The sequence below is a fragment of the Mustela lutreola genome, chromosome 14 (genome assembly GCF_030435805.1).
Source record: "Mustela lutreola isolate mMusLut2 chromosome 14, mMusLut2.pri, whole genome shotgun sequence".
Classification (NCBI taxonomy): domain Eukaryota; kingdom Metazoa; phylum Chordata; class Mammalia; order Carnivora; family Mustelidae; genus Mustela; species Mustela lutreola.
This window is the reverse complement of record NC_081303.1, coordinates 69,187,278-69,211,732: the sequence shown is the minus strand read 5'-3', so window position 1 is coordinate 69,211,732 and position 24,455 is coordinate 69,187,278. Positions and strand designations below refer to the sequence as shown.

The 24,455-nt window shown below is 41.2% G+C and overlaps 1 protein-coding gene across 3 annotated transcripts in view; it reads left to right on the top strand.

Annotated features, from left to right (window-relative positions):
• DDR2 (discoidin domain receptor tyrosine kinase 2) overlaps positions 1 to 24,455 on the top strand; it is a 150,084-nt gene that overhangs the window by 112,508 nt on the left and 13,121 nt on the right. For all 3 annotated transcript variants that reach the window (XM_059145257.1, XM_059145258.1, XM_059145260.1), the window contains 11 exons: positions 1,712 to 1,814; positions 3,258 to 3,489; positions 3,798 to 3,945; positions 4,328 to 4,433; positions 8,264 to 8,447; positions 11,986 to 12,229; positions 15,400 to 15,462; positions 16,235 to 16,365; positions 20,019 to 20,229; positions 21,643 to 21,866; positions 23,091 to 23,218. In XM_059145257.1, coding sequence (XP_059001240.1) covers positions 1,712 to 1,814; positions 3,258 to 3,489; positions 3,798 to 3,945; positions 4,328 to 4,433; positions 8,264 to 8,447; positions 11,986 to 12,229; positions 15,400 to 15,462; positions 16,235 to 16,365; positions 20,019 to 20,229; positions 21,643 to 21,866; positions 23,091 to 23,218 — 1,774 coding nt within the window. The remainder of the gene's footprint in view (positions 1 to 1,711; positions 1,815 to 3,257; positions 3,490 to 3,797; positions 3,946 to 4,327; positions 4,434 to 8,263; positions 8,448 to 11,985; positions 12,230 to 15,399; positions 15,463 to 16,234; positions 16,366 to 20,018; positions 20,230 to 21,642; positions 21,867 to 23,090; positions 23,219 to 24,455) is intronic.

Genomic DNA, 24,455 nt, shown 5'->3' with positions numbered 1-24,455 from the left:
TGTTGTTATTTTTATTTAAGTATAATTAACATTCAGTGTTATATTAGTTTCAGGTGTGCAATATAATGATCAAATAGTTCGACATTTCTCAGTTTTCAAGATTAACTGTACTCTTGATTCTCTTTATCTGTTTCACCCATCTTCACCATGTACCTTCCCTCTGGCAACCACCACTTTGTTCTCTGTATTTAAGAGACTGGGTTTTTTTTGTTTCTTTCTCTCTTTCTCTGTTTTTGTTGTTTGTTCATTTGTTTTGTTTCTTAAACTCCACATGTGAGTGAAATTATATCGTATTTGCCTTTTCCCTGACTTATTTCTCTTAGCACTATACACTGTAGGTCCATCCATGTTGCTGCAAGTGGCAAGATCTTCTTATTTCACGACTGACCAATATTCCGTGTGTGTGTGTGTGTACCACTTCTTCCTTATCCATTCTTCTGTCGTTAGGCACTTTGGCTGCTTTCATATCTTTTCTGTAAGTAATGCTGCAATAAACATACGTATGCATATATCTCTTCAAATTAGCATTTGTGTATTCTTTTGGTAAATACCTAGTAGTGGGTCATATGGTAATTCTTTTTAAAATTTTTTAAGGAACCTCCAAACTGTTTCCCACGGTGGCTGACCTTGTATTTTTGGACATGTACAATATAGTTATAACTGTTTGAATAGTCTTCTTCTTAAACTCTAACTTTTATATAAATTCTGAATCAGTTTCAGTTGATTGATTTTTTTCTCATTAAAAGTTCTATTTTTCTGCTTCTATACATGCCTGCTATTTTTAAAATTGCATCGTACATATTTACACTAAAAATGATTCGTTATTTATCTGAAATTTAAGTTTAGCTAGGAATCCTGTATTTCCCTGGCAGCCCTAGATCCCTGTGGCCTCTCCAAACTCTTCTCTTTGTCTCCTTGATTTGGGGAATCCTCTAGACTGTGCCTGAGTTCTCACTTACTGTGCTGCAACCTGACTCTGTCACAGCAGCAAGCTGGTGCCACTGTAGGACTCATGTTCTTTGTCCCCAGTCTCTCAGGGATGTCGTTGTATTGAAACCCAGTCTTTTGTATACTTTGTCCATTTTTTTGGTTGTTTCACCCAGGAGAGTAAGTCTGATTCCTGTTACTCTGTCTTGGCTGAAGGTAGAAGTCTCTCTCCAGAGGTTATTATTATTAGCCAGAGGCCAAAACATGGTGCTGATGAGGGCCAAAGCTGTGTGTTTAGTCCCTTCATAGGAGAGTTTGTTGGCTTCACACCATAATTTTGTGCTATCAGCTACCTAGGAAAAGAGAATGCTTTGGATCACAAGTGGTACCTAGTGACTGTGAAGATGATTCAGCACAGTTGGGAAACTGGTTAGAAGTGCACATCTTCTAATAGGGAAATGGGGGGGGGGGCATGAGCTTATTACCAAATAAAAGCATAAATCAGCACACTGAATTATGTTACATTACTTGTCAGATTTTGAACCAAAAGATAGGTCAGTGCTCAAGGGATTGGATGCTAATAAGTTTGGAGGCAGGGTCAGGGAGAAAAGCCTGAGAGAGTCAGGGTAATCAAACTGGGGTCATAGAAAGGCTGTGAAAAATCTAAGCCCCCTGTTTCCCTGTCCGGCAATCAATTATGTTATTCCTAAAAGGGGCAGGGGATCTTCAGAAATAAGAAGAAAAGTATTTCCTCTCTTTTTTTCTTTGGTTTCTCTTGGTCTAGCCATATGCCGCTATCCTCTGGGCATGTCAGGAGGCCACATTCCAGATGAGGACATCACAGCTTCCAGTCAGTGGTCAGAATCCACAGCTGCCAAATATGGAAGGTGAGGATGGATACCCCAAGAAAGCCTAAATCCTGAGTTGGGTACATTTTCTGACTCAAGGGACTCGGGAAGAAGGGTGGTATTTAATGGGACCTGGGAGGTGTGAGAGAAGAACATCAAGTGGGCCTGTCCTGTTCTGTATGTTTTCAGAAAGAGAATTCAGGGCTGGGTGCCATGTGCTGGTCTGGCAACCCCATCCTAGTCACAGGGCCTTGCATGGCACTACCCACAACAGATGGGTTCATTGATATGCAGTGGATTTGCTTTACTCACCTTCTCACTGTGAGCAACTGCAGGAAGCTGGTGACAGTGGTAGGTAGGGGAAAATGAAGATGAGATGGGACACTGGGAACTAGGAGACTCAGTCCTCCTCTCAGTGGGTGTCTGTGAAACATCACTCACAGTGCAAAACATGAAGGCTTTCAGCATATGATGAGGCCTCCAATAAATTCTTCCCTTCTCTTAAGGGAAGAATTGGCCCTTATAGAAGGGCCATCCTCATCCATAAAGATTATGGTGGGTTCCTAGTGGCCTAAGCAGGGGTCCTCTAAAGCAATGAACTCCCTTGTCAAAAACTAGTCTGCTTGTTAGGGCATAATCCTCCTCTTCCTGGAATCTAATTCTTTTGGTGTAAAGTGTTGATTTCTGTTAAAATGGAATTACCCATAAGAAAAGCAACCTCAATAAACCTTCCCCATAATTTCTTGGTATGTGAAAGAGGAGAGTGATGGTTGGTGGGGTTGGAAGAGAACAGTAATGAGTAGGTGACATCTGTGAGAAAAGGGACATTTTAGGGAAGAGGGAAAGTGGTAAGAGGCTCCCAAAATAAACCTTATACTGATTTCACAATTTTGTTCACTGGTAGCTCAGCTTGGAGGTAATAAAATGAAAGCAAATTATTTACTGCTCCCCTGACACACTCCTGCCCCTCACTCTCATCATGGGTTCCCATGGCTTTTTGCTGGGCTGCCGTGCCCATCCCGTTGGTTAAAATTCCACTGCATTACATAACCCACACTGGGGATCTTATGATCCCTCCCTCCTCCTTCCTATAACTTGATATCCAAGCAAGGAGTGGCCACCCTTGTTATGCTGGGACTGAAAGTGGAAGGGGGTGGTAAAATGACTCATGGGGGAGTATAGGGTAGAAAGGGTTTCATTTCCCTTGAGGTCTTTAAATCAGGATGAGAAATAAAGACTAAATCTGATCTGAAGGCCTCTAGGCCCTGATGGTAAGCGTCTTTCTCAGTTTCATAGTGCCCCAGGGCCAGGGGACTGACCACAGGTGGTAGCAGTCAGGCTTGAGGGGAGACCCGAAGAATCTTTTTAAAGTGGGGCTGCAGCCTTTTCTCTCCCCTCAGGACAGGGCAGCTGCTTGCTGTGGATTGGTAAACAACCCTGGTTTCATGGTTTCTCTTTGTCTTCCCTACCCTGTGTCTCAAGGCTGGACTCAGAAGAAGGGGATGGAGCCTGGTGCCCTGAGATTCCGGTGGAACCCGATGACCTGAAGGAGTTCCTACAGATTGACTTGCACACCCTGCACTTTATTACTCTGGTGGGGACCCAAGGGCGCCATGCCGGGGGCCATGGCATTGAATTTGCCCCCATGTACAAGATCAATTACAGTCGGGATGGCACTCGCTGGATCTCTTGGCGGAATCGGCATGGGAAACAGGTAGGAAGAAGAGACATCCAGACCCTGAGATGTCCAGGACCATATTTTGACTTAGGCTAGAAGAGGAAGTACACAGGCTGTCTTGTAGGTATGTGCACACACAGACCTGGCATGCCCTTGTCCATGTGGGACCGAGGATGAGGGAGGGCAAGGTGGGAGGACCAGGAGGAATATCACGGTTGCTGAGAAAACTGAAAGGACACATTCTGCTCCTTCAGTTCAAAAGAGAGGGTCCCTGAAAGGGTTGATGAGGGAGAGTCAGCATAACCTGATAGCATTTTCCCCCCCTTTCTCTTCTCTTTCCTCAGGTGCTGGATGGGAATAGTAACCCCTATGACATTTTCCTAAAGGACTTGGAGCCACCCATCGTGGCTAGATTTGTCCGCTTCATTCCAGTCACTGACCACTCCATGAATGTGTGCATGCGGGTGGAGCTCTATGGCTGTGTCTGGCTAGGTAGGTTTCCAGAGAGAGAGAAAGCTTATAGATCTTATTAAAAACCCCAACCCCTAGAAAATAAAGGCAAACAAGTCAGAAAGGTATGGGATTAGTCATCTCTGGAGTGAAGTGATTCCTCTAGGCTCGAGCCAAGAAAGGACATTGTTCCTTCACCAGCGTCCGGTGCTCTATACATTAAATGATGCAATCTGAGTCATTTCAGTGACTGCCACTGAGGAGTGCTCCTTGGCAGTGCTCCCTTTGTGCCCAGATTGAGTTCTGTGCAGATGCATTGAACAAGATTTCACCCATGAAGTCTTGTGTAGCTCCCTGGGATAGTTGGTCTAAGCAGTGGGTGCCTTTCCTTCCTAAGGCACTGACACACCTGTTTCCTTGGCAGATGGCTTGGTGTCTTACAGTGCTCCAGCGGGACAGCAGTTCGTACTCCCTGGAGGCTCCATCATTTACCTCAATGATTCTGTCTATGATGGAGCTGTTGGGTACAGGTAAATTCTGGGAAACTTTGGTTATCAGAATGGAAAAGTGGCCACTAGAAGAGAATAGCATTTTATTATGGTTTTGGATTAATAATTAATCAACTGGTCAACCAGCTGGTGTTTATTTAGACTCTGTATTAGGCATTGTGAGATAATTTAGATGAAGTAAAATAGGGACTCTTTATTTGCAAGGAACTGAGGTCTTAGTTTGGGAAGACAGGGGAAACAACAAATTACACAAAGTGAGAACTGAAATTGTGGTATAGTTCTAAGAATGGATATATATATATATATCTCCTTAAAACAGGACATATGGTCTGACACAAATAATGGCCTACTTATAGAGATGAAAGACCAGAAGAACTGAAGTTATAAGTATACTAAATTGGACAGGTCAAGAGGTTCAAGAAGACTGTACCCCATAAATGGAAATGCTTTGGAAGTCATGAAAAGGAGACTCGTAAGGCTTATGATAGACAAGGAGAGTTTCTAGGATGATGTGATTTAGAGCAGAGGACGTGGGCAGAAAAGTGCAGAGGAAGGGGAACAAGGCTGAGGACAGAAATGGTCTGACTGCAGCAGAAGCTCGAGCTGGGAGCAGTGAAGACGGCCAGTGTAGTCCTGAAATGGGCCTAGGGAGGGCCATGGTGGAGGAGTCGGACACAGTAATAGGGTTGGATGAGAGATGTTCCTCCTATATCACTTCACTCTGAGCCTTGCCACTCTTATTCTAGTCCACTTTGGCACTTTTCTCTCTCTTAGCTTGGTCTTTGTCTGCAAAGATTGCGCCTGGAAGAGAGATTAAGTCCAGACTAGAGAATGGAGATTTCTAGTGGTTGAGAGAGGAAGAAATTAGTCTCTGGAAGGGGAGTGAGGGATTCCAGGACGTCCATTGTTTAAGGTGTGAAGAATAAACTCCTGTCCTCCATGCCTCCCCCTACCCCCCGCAGCGCCCCGGCAACTGCCATCCCCTCAGTGAAGAACTGACTCACCCAGTATTTGATTTCCAGCTACTTCCTTTCCATCTGCTTAGTCACTGTTGTTTTCTGTTCACTTAAACTGTATGGGCATCATTTCATTCAGCCACTCCCCAACTGACATTTACTCAAGGTATAGAGGACATTGAGATCAATTGAATCCATTTTAGATTCCTAAATCTTTGCTAATCCACTCTTGCTACCTACAACGAATTTGGCCAGACTTGGTAGGGATTCAAAAATATAAGGAAGTCCTGGATCCTACCTTAAAGAAGCTCCCAGTTAGGAATGGGGACTAGGGCAGGAAAGTACAGCACTAGGAGTGAAAATACCTGGATTCATGGCATGAAAGTTATTTCCATTTGCTTAAGTTATAAAAATGTATAAGAAAAGCATTTTTTAAAGGTAAAGTGCTAAATACATGTAAATTTTATCTGATTTGGAAAACCAGCAAAGATATGATGGAATTGCTGAAACTAAAGTGGGTCCCAAAGGATGGGTAGAACTTTCATAGGTAAAGAATCTTGAAATGGCATTTGAGGCAGAGTGCATAGCATAGGAACAAAAGAATCACACTTAAAGTTTGGGGAAATGTCGGCTAAAGATCAATCATTAAGTTAATCATCAGCGATACTTATATAGCAAAATAATAGATGAGAAGCATGACTGGGCAGATGATGTCGTATTTTGGAGGAACTTTAATGTCAGGGCCAGGAAGAGAGGAGGGGGGGGGGAGTTGGTTTTTCTTCATAAATATAACTATCGACAGGACAAGTCATTGAAGATTTTTAAAGCTGGAGAAGGACAAGATTGGAACTGTGCTTTAAACAGATTAATCAAGCAGCTCACAAAGGTTAGATTTGAGTCAAAAGAGGAGGTGATGGGGGACATTTTCTAATTGTGAACTCTGTCCAATGAAAAGAATGAAGGACTAAGGCCAAAATGGTGACTGTGGGAATGGGAGGAGGAGACATTCACATAGGGACCATTTGCAATCTGACTGGGTTTAAGTGTGAGACAGTTGGGTGAGGAAAAGAGGTAGATGAAACCTTGGGTGGGCATTTATTCATCAACAGTCATACTTTGGTACATATGGTCTCCTAGGCACTTTCACTGAGCCATTGGGTGTGAACGATTATAATGGGCAGAAATGGGAAACTTAGGTGAAAGATTTAGTTTAGAAAGGGGTGGTGATGGATCTAGTTTGGGATATAAATTTAAGGGAATAGCAGGACATTCAAATGGATAAATAAGGCACTGTTAACAGGGAAGGTAAAGAGGAACTGCAGAGATTTCAACACAGTCACTTTCCACTTGTTAACTGAGATAGTGAGGTTATCTCTATGGAGTGTGCCTGGGTGATGAGGTGTAAGCTACCTGATTCAGAATCTCGGGAATAGATAGTTTTAATAGTAAAAGTTACCTTTTTACAGAAGTAATACATGCTTGTTGTAGGAATTCTAACAATCTAAAGGATATGAAGTAAACCGGGAAAGTTTCTTTCCTTACCCATCCCCATTTGATTTAATTTTGACTAAAAGAAATTAATTTTTCATTTGTGGTGCTTTTCTTAAGTTTCATGGGGATTTTTTATTATGGGGACAATGGGAAATATATTTATTGCAAGTAAACTTATGTTCTCCTAGCCTTCTGATCTGTAGAGAGAAGAAAAAGATGGCAAATCCTTGGAAGGGAGATCCAGGCTCTGGTCACTGTGGATAAGGCCAGTCAAATTTTATAATTTGCCCAACATTTTTCAATGAATAAATAAATTTAAAAGTGCATCTGTAAGGCTGGCATAATCACTCAATTTTTCTTTTGTGAATCCACAACTTATACATAAACTCAAGGGGCACATGTATTATTGCTTGAGGGTGAGTATCCCAATCTCTTCATTTGAGAGACTCCTGACTTAACCGTTTGAACTTGGCAATGCAGAGCATGAGGACAGTGAAGTCACAGTGGATGAGTTCTTGCTCTGTCTCTCCATAAAAAGAAGGCCAAATAGAAACAGAAAGCTAAAAATAATAGCCAAATTAACATAAATACACAATCATCCCACATACCAATCAAGCAGAGCCTTACAATCAGAAGTGGAAAGCATGCCAATCTAGAAAACAAGACTAAATCCAATGCCTTAAACCCTCATGTAATTCATGTGTTCTATTCTATGAATCTGTATCCTACCAATTTAATTAAAATTACATATAAATTAGTATTTAAGTTTGGCATTGATGACTTTTCCCCCCTTTAGTTTGACATCAAATTGGAATGTTGGATGTGGGGTAGAAGAGGGCATGGATGGCTTCTGTGGAATTGATTCACTGAAAAATGACAACATACAGTCAAAGGAGAGTCAGAAAAATTTCCAACAAGCTCTGGGACTATTTATTGAGTGATGGTCAAGTGCTACTACCTACTGTCGTGTTCATTCTATGCATCTATCCATCCATTCACTCATTTACTTGTTAATGGATTAATTAATCAAATGCATTTGATAATACTGAGTTAGTATATAAAAACATTACATTCAGTCTACAAGAATAGGTAAGGATGCAATAGGTTATAGAAAGCTTTTCTTATAAAATGATAAAATATTGTTTAAAGCTTGGTTACTAAAGCAGTAAGCATTAAGTATTTTGTAAAATTCATTTATATGAAATTCTTTGTTCTCCATTGATGCAGGATAAATGCATTAATGCTATAAAATATACTGGATTTTTCATAATTCTTCAACCTTCAAGATAATCAACTCTTACAAAACCCAGGGTGAAGAAGCTGGGTATAAAAGCTCTTCCATGAATATGCAATTAATTCCAGGTTCCTCTCTCCCTTTCCCTTCTCTTCCTTTGGCTTGAGCAGCATGACTGAAGGGTTGGGCCAGCTGACAGATGGGGTATCTGGCTTGGATGACTTCACTCAGACCCACGAATACCACGTGTGGCCGGGCTATGACTACGTGGGCTGGAGGAATGAAAGTGCTCCCAGTGGTTACATTGAGATCATGTTTGAATTTGACCGAATCAGGAATTTCACGACCATGAAGGTCAGTGGTGTTAGGTATGGTGGAACGTGTACAAAGAAGCAAAGATAATGGTGTAGTGAAAAGGCATGCTAGAAAGAACCTTGGGTGGTGTCAGCAGAACTGGATTCAAATTGTTATTTTGCCACTAATGAGCTACATGCATTTCCAAATCACTTCATCTCTGGGCTTCTTGCTTCATTTATTAATAAGGGGGTTAGACTGGGTCACTATTGCTCAATGTTTTCTGTTATTGTTCCAACATCAACGTCTACATACCATTAGGCACAGTGGGTCTAGTGTCTAGAGCCCACAATACTTTGAAGGCCTATGGAAATGTTTTAACTTCTTTTAATGTCAGGGGGAAAAAAAGAGCTTTTAGGGTCAAACATAATTTTCATCTGTTTTAACGACACAATTTCAAAATACAATTTTAATTTTTTATGGAGGGAGGGGCTCACAAAAGCAAAAGTAAATAGAACCCATGGAAATCATTTTATGGCCCTGCCCAGTGCTCCTGAGGGACATGCTTTTATCAGTAAGGATGGCTCATTGCCACTCTAATTTTCAGTGGAAGAATTGAGTATTTTGTATCTTGTCCTTGAAATGACTTTCCACATCTACCCTGTTTCTTCTATTCCGTGGTCACTGAGACGTCATGACAGAAGGCTCCACACTCTTCTGTTTCCAGAGTTCTTTGTTTCCTATCTCTTGCAACAGCATATCTTCTGTCTGGTTGTCCTACCAGATTTCATGCTCCTCCAACCGGAACTCTAAGCTTGAGGAAAACTGGGGCTTAACAGTGGAAAGTCCTTTTGTTGAGTGTAAGGGAGACCCCTGAAGCTTTTGTGGTCCATGTATAACTCTTACTGGTTTATTGAGGAGCATGAGAGGACACCAGGATAAGGCCCAAGAGAGTGGGCATGTGAATTTGACCTCACACATGGACCCCTGTTCATCTGTTATTTCCCCTCTTCATAGACGGGTACAGAATATTAATGGCCAACAGATTGGTGATGCTGCCTCTGACTAAATCCTCTTGGGATGATTTGCCATTCAGTGGGGGGAAGACACCATTTATTTGCAAATGGAGATATGTAGGATGAGATGAGGACCCAGAAGAAGCAAATCTTTGATATCATTAAAATTTGTTACTCTTGGCACAAACTTGGAGTCAAAGAGGAAATCCATGTCTGTTATATTACCCTCATATGTTAATGTGATAATATCTCCTAACTGGTTTAATAGCTATTAGTTAAATGAGCAAACGTTTAGGTTGAGAACAGAAGGATCAACACGAGCCCATCTACCCTTATATTGTTCAAGGATGGCTTCTTAGCAGTTGTAAAAATGTAAGTGTGTGCAGTTGTGTGTCTAACACTTATCCTTCAGAGGGTTTTCTGGAGGGTGGAGGGGAATATACATAGTGTTAAATATCTAGCTCCAGGGAAAATTTATTTCTATCGCTGAATAGTGAGATACCCACATGCATCTAAGAACAAATGTATCAATTCACAAAAATATATCATTGGGGTAATTTTTAGTCTCACAAATAATAAAATGTATTTTAAACTCTCCACAAAGTTTTAATATTTAGTCAATAGACCTTGATCTCCTGAGTCCCCTGTAGCTCTGTCTAATTAGTTTATCACAGGTCAGAATTATTCAAAAGCGTATTCTGCAGTAAGCAGGTACCAGAATCTTCTCTATCTTAGAGTCTGTCCTCTTGAAGCCAAACAAGTCTCTAGTGTATTTTAATTTTTCTGAGACAAATAAAATACAAAAAATGACTTACAGGTTGCTAACATCTTCTAGAAAGTAGTTATTGGTTTCTAGGCAAATTACTGTCATTTCCCGTGCCCCTTAAATACAGTCAAAATATTCTATTGAAGTATATTACTGTCCTTTTAAAATGTATCATATTTATTAAATAAATGTGTTAAGTCCACAGGGGAATGAAATTCTATACTATTTATTTGCATTCCAGGAGAATTCCCAAAACATCTGTAGGAGAGATTATTACCTCCCCGACAGGCTACTTATCCAACATTTTGCAGATTGCAAAAAAATCTGAAAAATCTATTGAAGCTGTAGATGGTATTTTTTTAAGATTCTTTTTTCTTAGCTTTGCTCCATTGACTTGCGCTCAGTAAACTGGAACAGCTAATTCATCCCAAGGAAGATACTAACAGATGTTTTCATCGTTAAAACATTTACAGGAAAATCCAAATGGAGAAGTTAAGGTGACTTGTTCCATTTCTGTGTGGTGTGGTATTGGTGAGGGCAATGGACTAGGAGTCTAGGGTTCTAGACTCCACTCTGTTTTTGACTGGCCACAGGCAGGTCATACCTACCTGAGCACTAGCTCATTAAGAAATAGAGAGTCTGAGTAGGTGATTTTATTCTATTCTTTCAGAGTATCTCTGCTCATTTCTTCAATCATAACATTTCTACAATCTTTGCTGCTGTTTCTTTAGCTAAACATAAATTCTGAATGGTAGTCCTCCAGTTGCCCTCCAGAACACAGTCGAAGGCTTACAATGCAGGCAGGGCCTAACCAAGACATTAAAATGCAAATAGCAAATATCTTCCCAGAATGGCAATGAGACATTTCCAGCCTATGAAGTCTTTTAATTCAGGGGTTTGAGATCAGCACAGCTCCATTTTCCATGTACAACTGAGCCAGAGGAAATGTCAGTGAACAACCACGAGGGACCTGACCTAGTTACAAATATGCACATTCCATTTCTGAAGGATGTTGGGCACACCAAGGTGCTCCAGAGGAACTGTTGTGGGATCTTTGTTTCTTAGGACCCTTTTACAAGCCATACAGATATCCTGGTGAAAGTGTCAGGGCAGCGGGGAAGAGAATGCAAGCTACTTTCTGTAAGACCTTCTTTTATCATCTCAGAAAATATCCCTGAGGAAGCTTCCATGTCCTCATCAGAATGGCATTACCTAAACTGAACTTCGTCAAGACAGATTATGAAGTCTTGCGTCTCTGGCTGAAAAATGCTAATACGCGGCCCTTGACATGAGATTTTTAAAGAGAGAGATGAAATCATTTTTGGAATGTGTACTATTTCAGGTGTCTCAGTTAAACCTGTTGGAAGGAGTGGACTGGTTTAGAATGTACCTGGGAAGAAGAAAGTTGGAGGGTGTCCCCTTACCTCAGTTCAGAACAGTGTGTTTCTGAGTGAACAGCCAGTAAGTGCTAGGGAGGGTTAGAGACTTGGGAGTGTTAAGGGCAAGGAAGGCCCCTGAGAAGATGCTGGTCTGACCCTCACTTAACAGATGAGGTGACAGGAAATGAGGTGGCTGGGGGCACACAGTTGCAGAAAGGTGACTGGGGAAGCCACACCATTTTTAGGGGGCCAGACCAACGTCTCACAACTGCTGTGAAGAGGATGGAAGAGCAAGTCCGAGAGACTGCAGAGCTAGTCACCAAGAGCGGAGCTCAGAGAAACGGGCAGATGGAGGATTTTACCAGATTAGGTTGCCCTGTGTCCCTGCACCACTTGTTGGTGTCAGCCTATCCCTCACATGCCTCCTTCTCTGCCAGGTCCACTGCAACAACATGTTTGCCAAAGGTGTGAAGATTTTTAAGGAGGTGCAGTGTTACTTCCGCTCAGAGGCCAACGAGTGGGAACCGAACGCTGTGTCCTTCCCCCTCGTCCTGGACGACGTCAACCCCAGTGCTCGCTTCGTCACGGTGCCCCTCCACCACCGCATGGCCAGCGCCATCAAGTGCCAATACCATTTTGCTGATACCTGGATGATGTTCAGTGAGATCACCTTCCAATCAGGTTGGGAGCTGGGGGGCCTCCTGCGGAGGTGGGAGTGGGGTGGCGTGGTGAAGGAGGCAGGTGCACCCTGGAGCTGCCCAGTGGGTGGGTGTCTGAAGAAGAGGGTTGCACAGTGGCTTCTCACTGGTGAATAGAGAAATCTGCATGACTAGAATATTTACTGGGCTCTCACATATTTATTTAAAAGGCATGTAAATTAAAGGATGAAAACATGAGAGCACAATGAGTTAAAACTGTATAAATTAAGCCAGTTAAGGGGAATCACACTATTAAAATATTTAAATGAAAATTTCCAAATATACACAAAAGTAGAGAACAATGAGCCTTACCAACCACTCTCAGCTTTCCAACTACTGATGTTGTGACTGTCTTTCATTATTTCTCCATTTTCACTATAATATTTTAAACAAATTTGAGACATTATTTGAGTTTATTACTAAAAATTTGAGAATACATCAAAGAAAATAGCATCTTCTTCATAAGCATCATGCCTTGCAAGCATAAAGCAATATAAAATCTAACAACATTTATTAATAATTAATTCCTTAATATTATCTAATAGGCTGTTCATGTTCAAGTATCCCTGATTGTCTAATATCCAAAGAGTTGGCTTGATCAAATTCAGATCCAAATAAGACCCTCTTTGGGGATTTCCTTTATTATATTCCTAAGTGTCTCTTTTAATATAAGACAGTCCTTTAAAAAAAACCAATCTGTTCTGGTTTGGCTGATTGCTTTTTGTGATGTCATTTTTTAGAGCTTGTATCTTTTGTCATTCCTGTAGATGGGCAGTTATATCTACATGCTAACTTGATTCAAGTTCAATACTTATTTCTGTAAAGAATTTTCATAGATAATGCTGTATCCTTTAAAAAAAATTTTTAACATATTTAATTTAGCTGTGTCCTTTGAACATCATCATAGATAATGCTATTGAACCTCATCGTGGGGATGTAGTGTTATATCCTCTCACCTTTTGTGATGCTAAGATTGATTTCTGGGCTCAGGTTATCACCACAAACTGGTGACAACTGCTTGAGTTATTTATTTTATTAGGGCTTGCTAAATAGTGATTTTCTAGCTCTTGCATTCCTTCTGCATTTATCAGCTGAATTTCTTCTGACTAGTAGAACTGTTCCTCATGCACTTGCTTACTCTGAGATAGAGTTCACATCGGAAGGGCAGGATACATGATTAAATTTTTTCTCTTCATCGATTTTCAGAGTTGATGCCCTAGCAATCTTCAGTAATGTCTAAAGAGGTTTTTCGTGTGTTTGCTTTTCATACTTGTTTTGCTTTTTAGTATCATTATGGACTCATTGCTTTTAAAAAAAAATTCTGTATGTTTAATCAGTTGCAATTATTAATTCTTTCTGGTGCTCACACTGTCTTACATTTGATCAGAACACACACCTTTAAGTTGGCTCTGTGTTCTTTGGATCTGATCCTATAAGCCTTTGATGAATATTTTATTTTCTGGAAGAACAAAATTACCCAAGTTCTTTTTGAACGTTTGTGTTCCAGAAATGAAGCCAACCATTTCCTTAAGAAGTCGTGGTTCCTTTTAGCAGAGAATGGTCCTTAGAGACCACAAATTTGGCAGTAAGGATTATATTGATTGCTGTAAAGTTAAAAGGCATTTGGGGCATTGTCTATACCATTGCAGTGTAGATGGGGTACAAAACCCACACAATGATTTTTAGAAAGATGCTCAAAGTGATACCAACAATAAGTGACCAAGAAAGAGGTCAGTAGAGAGTGGCTTTTTAACAATCAAAAGAGTGAGCCTTGCACTGGACCTGGGCAAAAGTATAGGTGAAAAAAAATGCAAAAGAGACTAGTATAAAGATAAAGCAGAAGACCCCATGTTTCCGATTTAACTTTTATTTTTTTTAATTTTTATTTATGTATTTGTTTATTTATGAGAGAGAGAGGAAGATAAGCAGAGGGTAGAGAACAAGCAGACTCCATGCTCAGTGTGGAGCCCAATATGGGGCTCGATCCCTGACTCTGAGGTTATGACCTGAGCTGAAACCAAGAGTCATATGCTCAACTGACTAAGCCACCCAGGCGCTCCTGATTTAATTTCTAAAAGAAGAAAATTTAAATATGGTTTGCTCATAACATGTCCTGACAAGGAAATAGAACATCAGTTTAGAAAAACATGTTTGCTGCCTCAGTGTCTTCTGTTATAAAGATTTAATTTAAGAATAAATGGATTGATTATTTTATATGGAGCATTTATTAAGATCAGAGATTTAGATGTTCAAAATCAGTGTCATTACATTGTCTTAACCAGAAGACCACAGATTCTCATCCAGTCTCAGGGATCCTATTCCCTTGGCAGAGTAATTAGTATACTTACCTCGTTATATCCAATTGCCACTATGGACTACAGTTCTTGACTCCTTGGATCTCTTGAGTTTTAAATCTGATGTCATGATAATGTTCATTTCCACTGGAGCCTGAGAACCCAACACAGAAAATTACATGTGGATGTAAGCTACCTCCCAATCTGCATAATTTAGTTCTAAGAAGAAGAAAAACTAGGACTTATGGAGAACATGCCCCTTAAAGGGAAATGCATATTCTAATTCTTGACCTCCTTGGTTACACAAATCAAAGGGTGAAATGAGTTGCCAACGTCAATATAGCAAATACATTTTGGGGGTCTAGTTTTAGAACATGTATCAATAATCTACCTATAAGGGTGAAGTCTTGGTTTATAAATTAAAGGGCTGGGTCAATGAGCATAGTGAAAACAACTTAATTTCCTTGAAGGAAAGAACCTCTTAGCACTATGTCTGTCCCATGCCTGCATACCCATCATGTTCTCTCCATTTTACATGTCTGACTTCCTGTGTATGTTTTATGCTAATGTGTGGTCCCAGCCCATTGAACCACCATTTCTTAAACTTTCTTATACCATCCCACCTTGTACCATTTAAACAAATACTTTACAGAAGAAGAATTGCCCTTACTGTCTAGATGAAGGGTGATTTTTTTTTTTTTTTTTTTGTATTTAGAATATTCTATGAGTTCATTTTTAAGAAAGGCTGATGGCAACCCACTAGATTGATTTCACAGTGTTCTGGGTCACAATCTATGACCAGAAAAGCAATACTTAGTTGTCTTCTCCCCAGCTCTGACTCATGCTTGTTTTACAACAGATGCTGCAATGTACAACAACTCTGGAGCCCTGCCCACCTCACCTGTGGCACCCACAACCTATGGTATGTGTGATATCTAGTTATAGAAGTTAAAATTGAAGGGACCTTCTACAGGATGAAAAAAAGTGGGGATTTTGCAAGGATCCGACTGTGTGGGAGGCTTTATACCAGGTGGCTTTGGATAAAGGGTGGTTCTGGAAAGGTAGGCTTCAAAGTAAACGGCCCAAACTCACTCTCCTTACTGCCGGCTCATGTGATTCTTCAGCTAAAGCAGAGTCTGGAGTTGTTCCAATTGTTTCATGGAATTTAGGCAGCTTAGAATGGAAACAAGGAAAGGGACATTTTCTAGGTAAGACCCATAGTGGGGATCTCAATGAATGGATGGAAGCCCATTAAATGAAATGGTATTCTCTCTAATTGGAGATATATGCAGAAGTGTACCCTGTACTTCAGATGGTCACTGGCCATATGAGTCAGCAATCTGGGAAACACACAATATTAAGTGTCTCCAAAGGAGATTCCTCACCTATTTATCATGAGGTGTGATTGTGAGCCAGTAGCCCTAGGCTGTGGAATAAAGGAGCAAAATTTGGGCATGAATGGAAAACCTCTCCATTATCCAGTCTGATACACGAGGAGAAGGAGGCATGTACAGTGGAGGAGCAAAGGCATACAAGAGTAGCAAGACCGAAACTAAGCAGAAGTATTAAGGTGGCATCTTGTGGAATTATCTTGGAAGGAAAATGTTCTACCTTTCTGTCTCTAGTCCAGTCTGTCATGCTTTCCTTGCCTCATGAGATGATGGTGTTCTCCCTCTTTCTTTTCCTGGTCACAGATCCAATGCTTAAAGTCGATGACAGCAACACACGGATCCTGATTGGCTGCTTGGTGGCCATCATCTTCATCCTCCTGGCCATCATTGTCATCATCCTCTGGAGGCAGTTCTGGCAGAAAATGCTGGAGAAGGTGAGGAAGTGCAGAACAGTCATGGTATAGGAAGCCGCTTCACCCTTGCCTAAGCTACTGTTACCCAAGGAGAAAAAGGCAAATATAAGACCTTGTAAATACTTAGAGTGTTAACTGAGGCCACCAAGAAGCATGGGAGTGGTGAAGCTTGGTGCTAAAGGGAGTCAGAATAGAATAAGCTAAGCCCATTTTCTCATGTTTAGAATGGGGATTTTGGAAGCTCCCTAGAAAACTCAGAAAACTATTCCTAATCCATTCAATCTCAACTCAAACATCTCGCTTGAAGGTTTTGATCCACTTTGGAGGATCAAAGTTCATCTTTGCACTTTGGAGGGGAGTACATGCATCTGTTTTTTTTTTTTGTTTTTTTTTTTCCTGTTTGCCATTGAATTTTATTTTGTCTACATTATTTGGAAAACCCCAAGCTAAGAAATTTTTATAAAAAGCTATTTTCTGAGTGTCCTGGCAGAAGCAAACATAAAACTGGTATGATGGGATGACCCCTTAATCTGGATCTCTCAGGATTCCTACATATAAATACCTGCTGAACATGAGCTCTTGACACATAGTTGCAAAATACACAAGAAAGCAATCTACCACGAGTGCACATTAATAGACATAAAAAAAGGACATTAGAATTATACGGTTTCCAGTAATTTAAAATAGTAGAGTTTTGTTTTTGTTTTTGTTTTTGTTTTTTAATTTTTTATTTTTTATAAACATATATTTTTATCCCCAGGGGTACAGGTCTGTGAATTACCAGGTTTACACACTTCACAGCACTCACCAAAGCACATACCCTCCCCAATGTCCATAATCCCACCCCGTTCTCCCAAACCCCCTCCCCCCAGCAACCCTCAGTTTGTTTTGTGAGATTAAGAGTCACTTATGGTTTGTCTCCCTCCCAATCCCATCTTGTTTCATTGATTCTTCTCCTACCCACTTAAGCCCCCATGTTGCATCACCACTTCCTCATATCAGGGAGATCATATGATAGTTGTCTTTCTCTGCTTGACTTATTTCGCTAAGCATGATACGCTCTAGTTCCATCCATGTTGTCGCAAATGGCAAGATTTCATTTCTTTTGATGGCTGCATAGTATTCCATTGTGTATATATACCACATCTTCTTGATCCATTCATCTGTTGATGGACATCTAGGTTCTTTCCATAATTTGGCTATTGTGGACATTGCTGCTATAAACATTTGGGTGCATGTGTCCCTTTGGATCACTACATTTGTATCTTTAGGGTAAATACCCAATAGTGCAATTGCTGGGTCATAGGGCAGTTCTATTTTCAACATTTTGAGGAACCTCCATGCTGTTTTCCAGAGTGGCTGCACCAGCTTGCATTCCCACCAACAGTGTAGGAGGGTTCCCCTTTCTCCGCATCGTCGCCAGCATCTGTCATTTCCTGACTTGTTGATTTTAGCCATTCTGATTGGTGTGAGGTGATATCGCATTGTGGTTTTGATTTGTATTTCCCTGATGCATCTGTATTTTTTGAAAAAATTAACAGATGAACAACTCATACATATCTGATAATGCTGTTCCTTCTCTTCTGTTACTATTTGCGTGTGTGTGTGTGTGTGTGTGTGTGCGCACACACGCACAGAAAAACATTCAACCTCATCAATATCCAAGCCAACTTTTTCATAGTCCTATTTCTACTTCTTTATGTATTTGGAGTTATGATTATGCATCTTTCTGGGCCCCTCCTCAGATTTGCTTTGTCCAGTCTAACTTACCTGAGTAATATTTACACATTTGTCTAACATTTGACAACCTGCAAGGCCTTTTTTCACATGTATTATTTTACTTGGACCGTATTGAATAACAGTGAGCTGGGCCCAGTGGTTGTATTTAATGCTTTTTCTGTTGAGAAAATGTCATTTGTGCAAGGTCATACAACTGGTATCCTATTTTCTATGCTCATTCCAATTGTCAGTCTTGAAATTTGTAAACTTTTTTTCCTTCCAATATATATCTATTCCACCAAAGATAGAGTATGTATGACTTTTCTTGGCTTCTTAAGCTAGATAGCAATTCTCTGGGCACTTCTGCTAAGTATCTGATGATTTGGGGTCTGCTGATGGTTGAGTGTTTCTAGAGTTGACCATGGAGATCTGCACTGATCGATGAGTTCAAATGGATGTGGGACTGAGAGGTTTTAGAAACTCTGAACTGTGAGGCTGTTCAAAACCTTTCTTCTAGAATGCTGGAGCACACTGGGTATCTAAATTCAGGGTGAGGGACAACGAAGAGTGCTGGTGGTAGTAGAAGCTGGTGGACTGAAGGTTCATGGGATGGCTTGAAGCTGATGTGTGTCTTACTGAGTATCTTGTTATGACTCCATTTTAATTGGGAAGAGGGAATCTGTGTTATTTATTCTACGACTGTTTTTCTCTTCATTGGAGCCAGAATTTGCCATACTTCTCTGGGTCTTTCTTCAGAGTCTGATTAGAATATTTCCATGGGCTGGAAGAGGAGTGTTGGATTGGAGACCCTTCAAATAAAAGGGAGGGCAACAATTTTGCCTTGAAATACTTAACTTGGTCCTTCAAGAAATTCTTTCTACCCTGCATATCCTAGTAATAAAACTCCAGATGCTCTGGAATGGCACAAGATTTTTTCCCCAGGGACAGATGTGTGTGTGTGTGTGTGTGTGTGTGTGTGTGTAAAACCCTTAAGCGTATCTATATATTTCAAGAAACATTACTCAGAATAGCTTTAGAGTAATCAATATTTGTAGGATCATTTTGGTAGTGTCCTTAACATTTTTCCTTTGCGAGAGTTAACCCATATTTATTGAGTACCTACAATGTGCTGGGTTCCATGCTCAGTATTGGGGGTATTACTGCAACAAAGGACTTTTCAGTCCAGAGAACAAAGTAGATATCTAGGTCTCTCCATTGAGCATTCAAAGTGTGTTTGTTGGAGTGGGATATTTTACACGTTCAAATCCAAGTAGTCACATGTATTCAGATTCTGGCATTTTCCTCTGGAAGGAGCAGGTATGTCACATTGGATAGGATGCCAGAACAATTTGTTATTTTATTCTTTTTCTTCCTTTATTAGGAATAATTCACCTCATTATTTCCAGGGATTTCCTTTCCCATTTTTATAGCCATTTTATTTTTGATTAGTAAAAATGCTGGATCGAGGGCATATTACCCTAACCTGCAGTGCCAGACTATTGATCCACCATGTAACAGTGAATTTGTTGAATGAATGAGCATTTTAATGTGTCTACACAAGATCAAACCAATTAAGGGATAAGTCTGCCAAAGCCTATTATTTAATAGAACGTTGAAAACTCTGCAAGATTGAGAAGATCTTTCATTGGTAACTGATAGGTTCTCATAGTGTCAGGTAAATAATGCTTATATTGCTTCAATAAAAGTTAATGAATATTGGCAACATGGAAGTTAGGGGCGTCAATTTCTGCCTTGAAGCAATCAATGAAGGATTATTCTAAGTTTCTATGACCCAGGCATTTGGGGAGCCAGACTACACCCCTGTCACTCGCGACACTTGCCGAGTTGAAGAGTAATAGAGAGGCATTCCACCCAAGTGGAAGGCCTGGGTCTCAGAAGAGGAGGAAACCCCATCCCCTTTGTGCCAATATGCCTTCCCCATCCTTCTCATTCAGGCTTCCCGGAGGATGCTAGATGATGAAATGACAGTCAGCCTCTCCCTGCCCAGCGAGTCCAGCATGTTCAACAATAACCGCTCCTCGTCGCCAAGTGAGCAGGAGTCCAATTCCACTTATGATCGCATCTTTCCCCTTCGCCCTGACTACCAGGAGCCATCGCGGTTGATACGAAAACTCCCAGAGTTTGCTCCAGGGGAAGAAGAGTCAGGTGAGGATGACATCGTGGCAGAGAATGAGGGAGATGTCTTGACAGGCATTATGAAGGCGTGACACTTGACTCCTACTCAACCAAATCTGGTTTTTGTCACGAGCAGTCCACGTTTCCCTGAGAAGTCCACGCTCTCTTTCTAGATTGATCTGCTATTGCTCCTACCTCAATCTGAGTGCTAAGGTGTTTAATCACATAGTCGGTGTTTAAAGGGACTCTCAGGTCAGAAGAGAAAGAAAATAAATAAAGGGTGTCACTAAAGTGCTATGCCAGACTGGTCCAGCTAGTCTGGTATCCTCATTGTCCATAAGAAGAAGCTGAGGAGGCCCAGATAGGCCACTCACCCAATACCAAACATCATTAGTGGTAGATTCAGGACTAGCATTTCACCTGGAGAAAAGAAACTAATGAAGCTAAAGACATCCTAGAATTCCCAATTTTCTGGCCCTCAAGAGTTTATCTAATTTTTGTTTATTTCTCTTTGGTGGAAATTTATTTGACTAATACAAGATCTCTTACAACAGCAAATATTTCTTGCCTTTCTTCAGGAAAAGTACTGCTTTGGTAAAACAGGGACAACTGATTCACTTCCAGTGGTTTTCTTTTTCTTTTTTTTTTTTTTTTTTAACGTGCTGCAGAATGACATCAGAAGGGATTCTGGGGTCATCACTGAGGCTCAGAGCAGCTTTTCCATAAGGTCAGCAACTGACGAGTGATGCAAGTCAGTAAAAGAACTTGTGTTCAGGGGAGAGCCAGTTGGAGGAGCAGACAGGACAGACTGGGAGCGCATAAGCTTTTCAAGGGGTCTTTCCAAAGGAAGCGAGGAAGCTCACATGTATTCATGGCTCAGTGGAAAGCAAACATTGAAGAAGCACACTGAACTCAGGGAGTTGTAGGAAGATAGCAAGATAGCAAGAATAAACTAATTTATTTTAGGCTAGACTAAAGTAATTTACCTGTTTTCTAAAGTCTTAAAACATCTCCCCCCTCATATTTTAATTTTTTGTAAGGAAAGGTGTGCTTTAAACTAGATCGTCAGAACGTTGTCTAATCTCTAAAGTAGGTTGTTAAACCAATGATAGTATCTTAAAGAAACATGAGATGAAGTCTTCCAACTTTAATACTACTGCCCTTATGTAACACGAACTGTCCTCTAGTTTCACCATGATCCCCTCAAATTAGTCAAGGAGGTGGTTAATGATCACACAGTTTGAGAAGAAGAGAGAAAATGATGTTCCACATTCTGAAGGCCACAAGAAAGAGTCTCTAGGGGAACCCTTCTCTGAGTGAGAATGGCGTGGAGTAGCATAGGCTGTCTTTGGGGCATGTCCTAGCCTTCCTCTCAGATTTTCTTCCTGGAAGGATCTCCAAAGATGGCCCTTGGAGTCAGACTCACTGCAGGTGTCTTCCCAGGCTGCAGTGGCATTGTGAAGCCTGCCCAGCCCAGCGGGCCGGAGGGAGCGCCCCACTACGCAGAGGCTGACATCGTGAACCTGCAGGGGGTGACCGGAGGCAACACCTACTCAGTGCCTGCTGTCACCATGGACCTGCTTTCAGGGAAGGATGTGGCCGTGGAAGAGTTCCCCAGGAAACTCCTGACATTCAAGGAGAAGCTGGGAGAAGGCCAGTTCGGGGAGGTAAGTTGAATCTCCTCGTGGGGTCTTTAGTTCTTGGTATCCCAAAGATAGTAGTTGAATAAAAATGGCCAGGAGAGCAGGAAAGTACCCCTTCCAAAGTGGATTTGTACCAGAATGTCTCCTTCCCTCATCTGTCCTTGCCTTGTCCTCTAGAAGGCTGGGACTGGGTCCACCTCGCTCTTGTGAAAGAACTCACAAAGGTTCCTGGGTCTTCTGACTTCTGTATAGGAGTTTTTAAAGCCAGCAAGTCACTAGACTTCAGATATCATGAAAAACACTCAGTATTTTCAATTTTTTTTTTTTACAATAAGTTACAGAGAGGGTGGGGACGAGTAAGATGTGATCATCTTTGATAAACTGTCCAAGAACATCCCGCTACTTGATAGCCACTTTGTTTTCCTCCTTTCCATGGGAGTTACGTGTAAAGTGGTCAAAAACAACCTCGCCCCTGACTTGAGTCCCAGACTCAGCCACGAGGGGATGAATTGCCAATTGAGATAAGGAGGAGCACTCTTCCCGGTCACCCTCTGAGCGATGCATGTCATAGTGACTTTGCACTCTTACGTCAGTCACGTGAACCTTCTGAGAATCCAAAGCCATGATTTAAGTGGCAACAGGAGCCCTTCAACGGTGCCATCTGAACTCCAGATGAAATAGAAGAACGTGTTCTCGGTTTTCAGTGTGGGTGGCACGCTTTGCCCTTGCATGGGTTTGGTGTTGGTGGAAGGGTTCATGGCATCTTTTCGTGATGTCATTCCGTTCCCGGGGTTGAAAACACATGCTCATTATTCTGTTACTCATACGTAGGGGTTACTTGTAGTCCTAACGCCACACTAAGGGACTACCTTAGAGAAGAAATTGCCATCTGTTTCATATGAACCACTAACTAAACTTCCTTGAATCAAAATGGGAGCATTTATGCTGAGCAACATTTTATAGTGGACTCTACTGGAATAAAACGCTATGTTGTAGATTTGTTCACATATTTAATGTTCCAATCAATGTATATATCTTTTATAAAGTAGTAACATGTCATACTAGCTGGGTTTTACCCCCTGTTTGTCTCGGCTATTTGAAGTAAAGGTATGCTATATGTATCTTAACAGTTTTTGATGATTTTGCTTGAGTTGTAAGAGTTAGTTTATCTCCCGAAAATGCCCAGCAAGAGTACTGAGCCATCTTCAGGAGAAACGATGATGCTGAGACTAGATGACTTTTGTCTAGGTTCATCTCTGTGAAGTGGAGGGGATGGAAAAATTCAAAGACAAAGATTTTGCCCTAGATGTCAGTGCCAACCAGCCTGTCCTGGTGGCCGTGAAAATGCTCCGAGCAGATGCCAACAAGAATGCCAGGTCTGTGGTCCGCATTTTGAATTTTCCTTTATGTATTTCACCTTCAGGATCAGGAACAGTCCTGGAAACCTGTGAGCAACTTTTTTCTTTTGAGATGGGAAGGTCTGTGAGCTGCCTCACCTTTCGCTCTTGTGCTCTCATTTTCTGATGGGCCTGTAGTCCTCATCTGTCTTCACTATCTCTGGCAAACGCAGATGTCCGCTTTCCATTGAATTAGCTACATGTTGACTTCCAAATTCCCTTTGTACAGAGCTGTACTTCCCAACACACACAACAGCCCGAATATGTGCTCCTTTGACCATGACACACAGACGTTCTCCTGAATGTCTTTACCGCCTCCTGGCTGACTTCCTTGTTCACACACAACTTTCTTGCTAAGTCTCCTCTGTTCTCCTTTATTTGCGTCTCTATTTACTTTCTTATTCCTTTTTTTTTTTTTCTCTTTTGCTCTTATGCTCCTTTTCCTCAATGCCCAGCAACCCCCAAAATGAAGCTACCTCTACTTGGCAAAGTATCCATGGACCTCAAAGCAAAAGGATCCTACAGTCTTTTAGCAGTGCCCCAAACTGGCTAATAGTCTCTTGGATCCTTTACTACGTAAATTGCAGTTTCCAGCCACACTCTGTTGTCTAACAGCCTTTCCATTCCAGTAATGGTGAGTTAATCCTCACCCAGAGAAGCATGCTGGTTGAAAGCTGGTTGTCTCTGTCTCAGAAAAGTTTGTACATTGGGGTAACTTATGTATTTCCCCATTTGTGTTTACTTGATTTGTCTCACTGATATTCAGAGTGAAAGAAAGCTTACTATCCCTCTTCCCCAAATTATTGGAAATTCCAAGAATGGTGGTAGTTTCCACTGTCTTGCAGAGGACAGGATGTGGAATGAAGAAGAAAGAAAGTTGAGAGAACAGAACTGGAATTTTAACTGTGAGAACCTCAATCTTAAAGACTTTAGTATGCATGAAAAATGACGTCCTCTGACTCCTTTAGAGAGTGGACACAGAATTGAAGAGAGTGGCAAGAAGAGAAAACATAGGATATAACAAAGCCTTTGCCCATTATTTTGGTTGGTGAAGTTTGGTGTCACTTCACCTATGCTTACTGCAATTTAGCTGTGAAGGATGACCTAGACTCTGGGCTCCCAAAACTGTGGAAATCCCTGATTTTGAGTAGAGGGGGGAATGAAAGAGGGGGCATATCACATCAGGAATGCATTGATTTCAAGGGTTTTATATTGA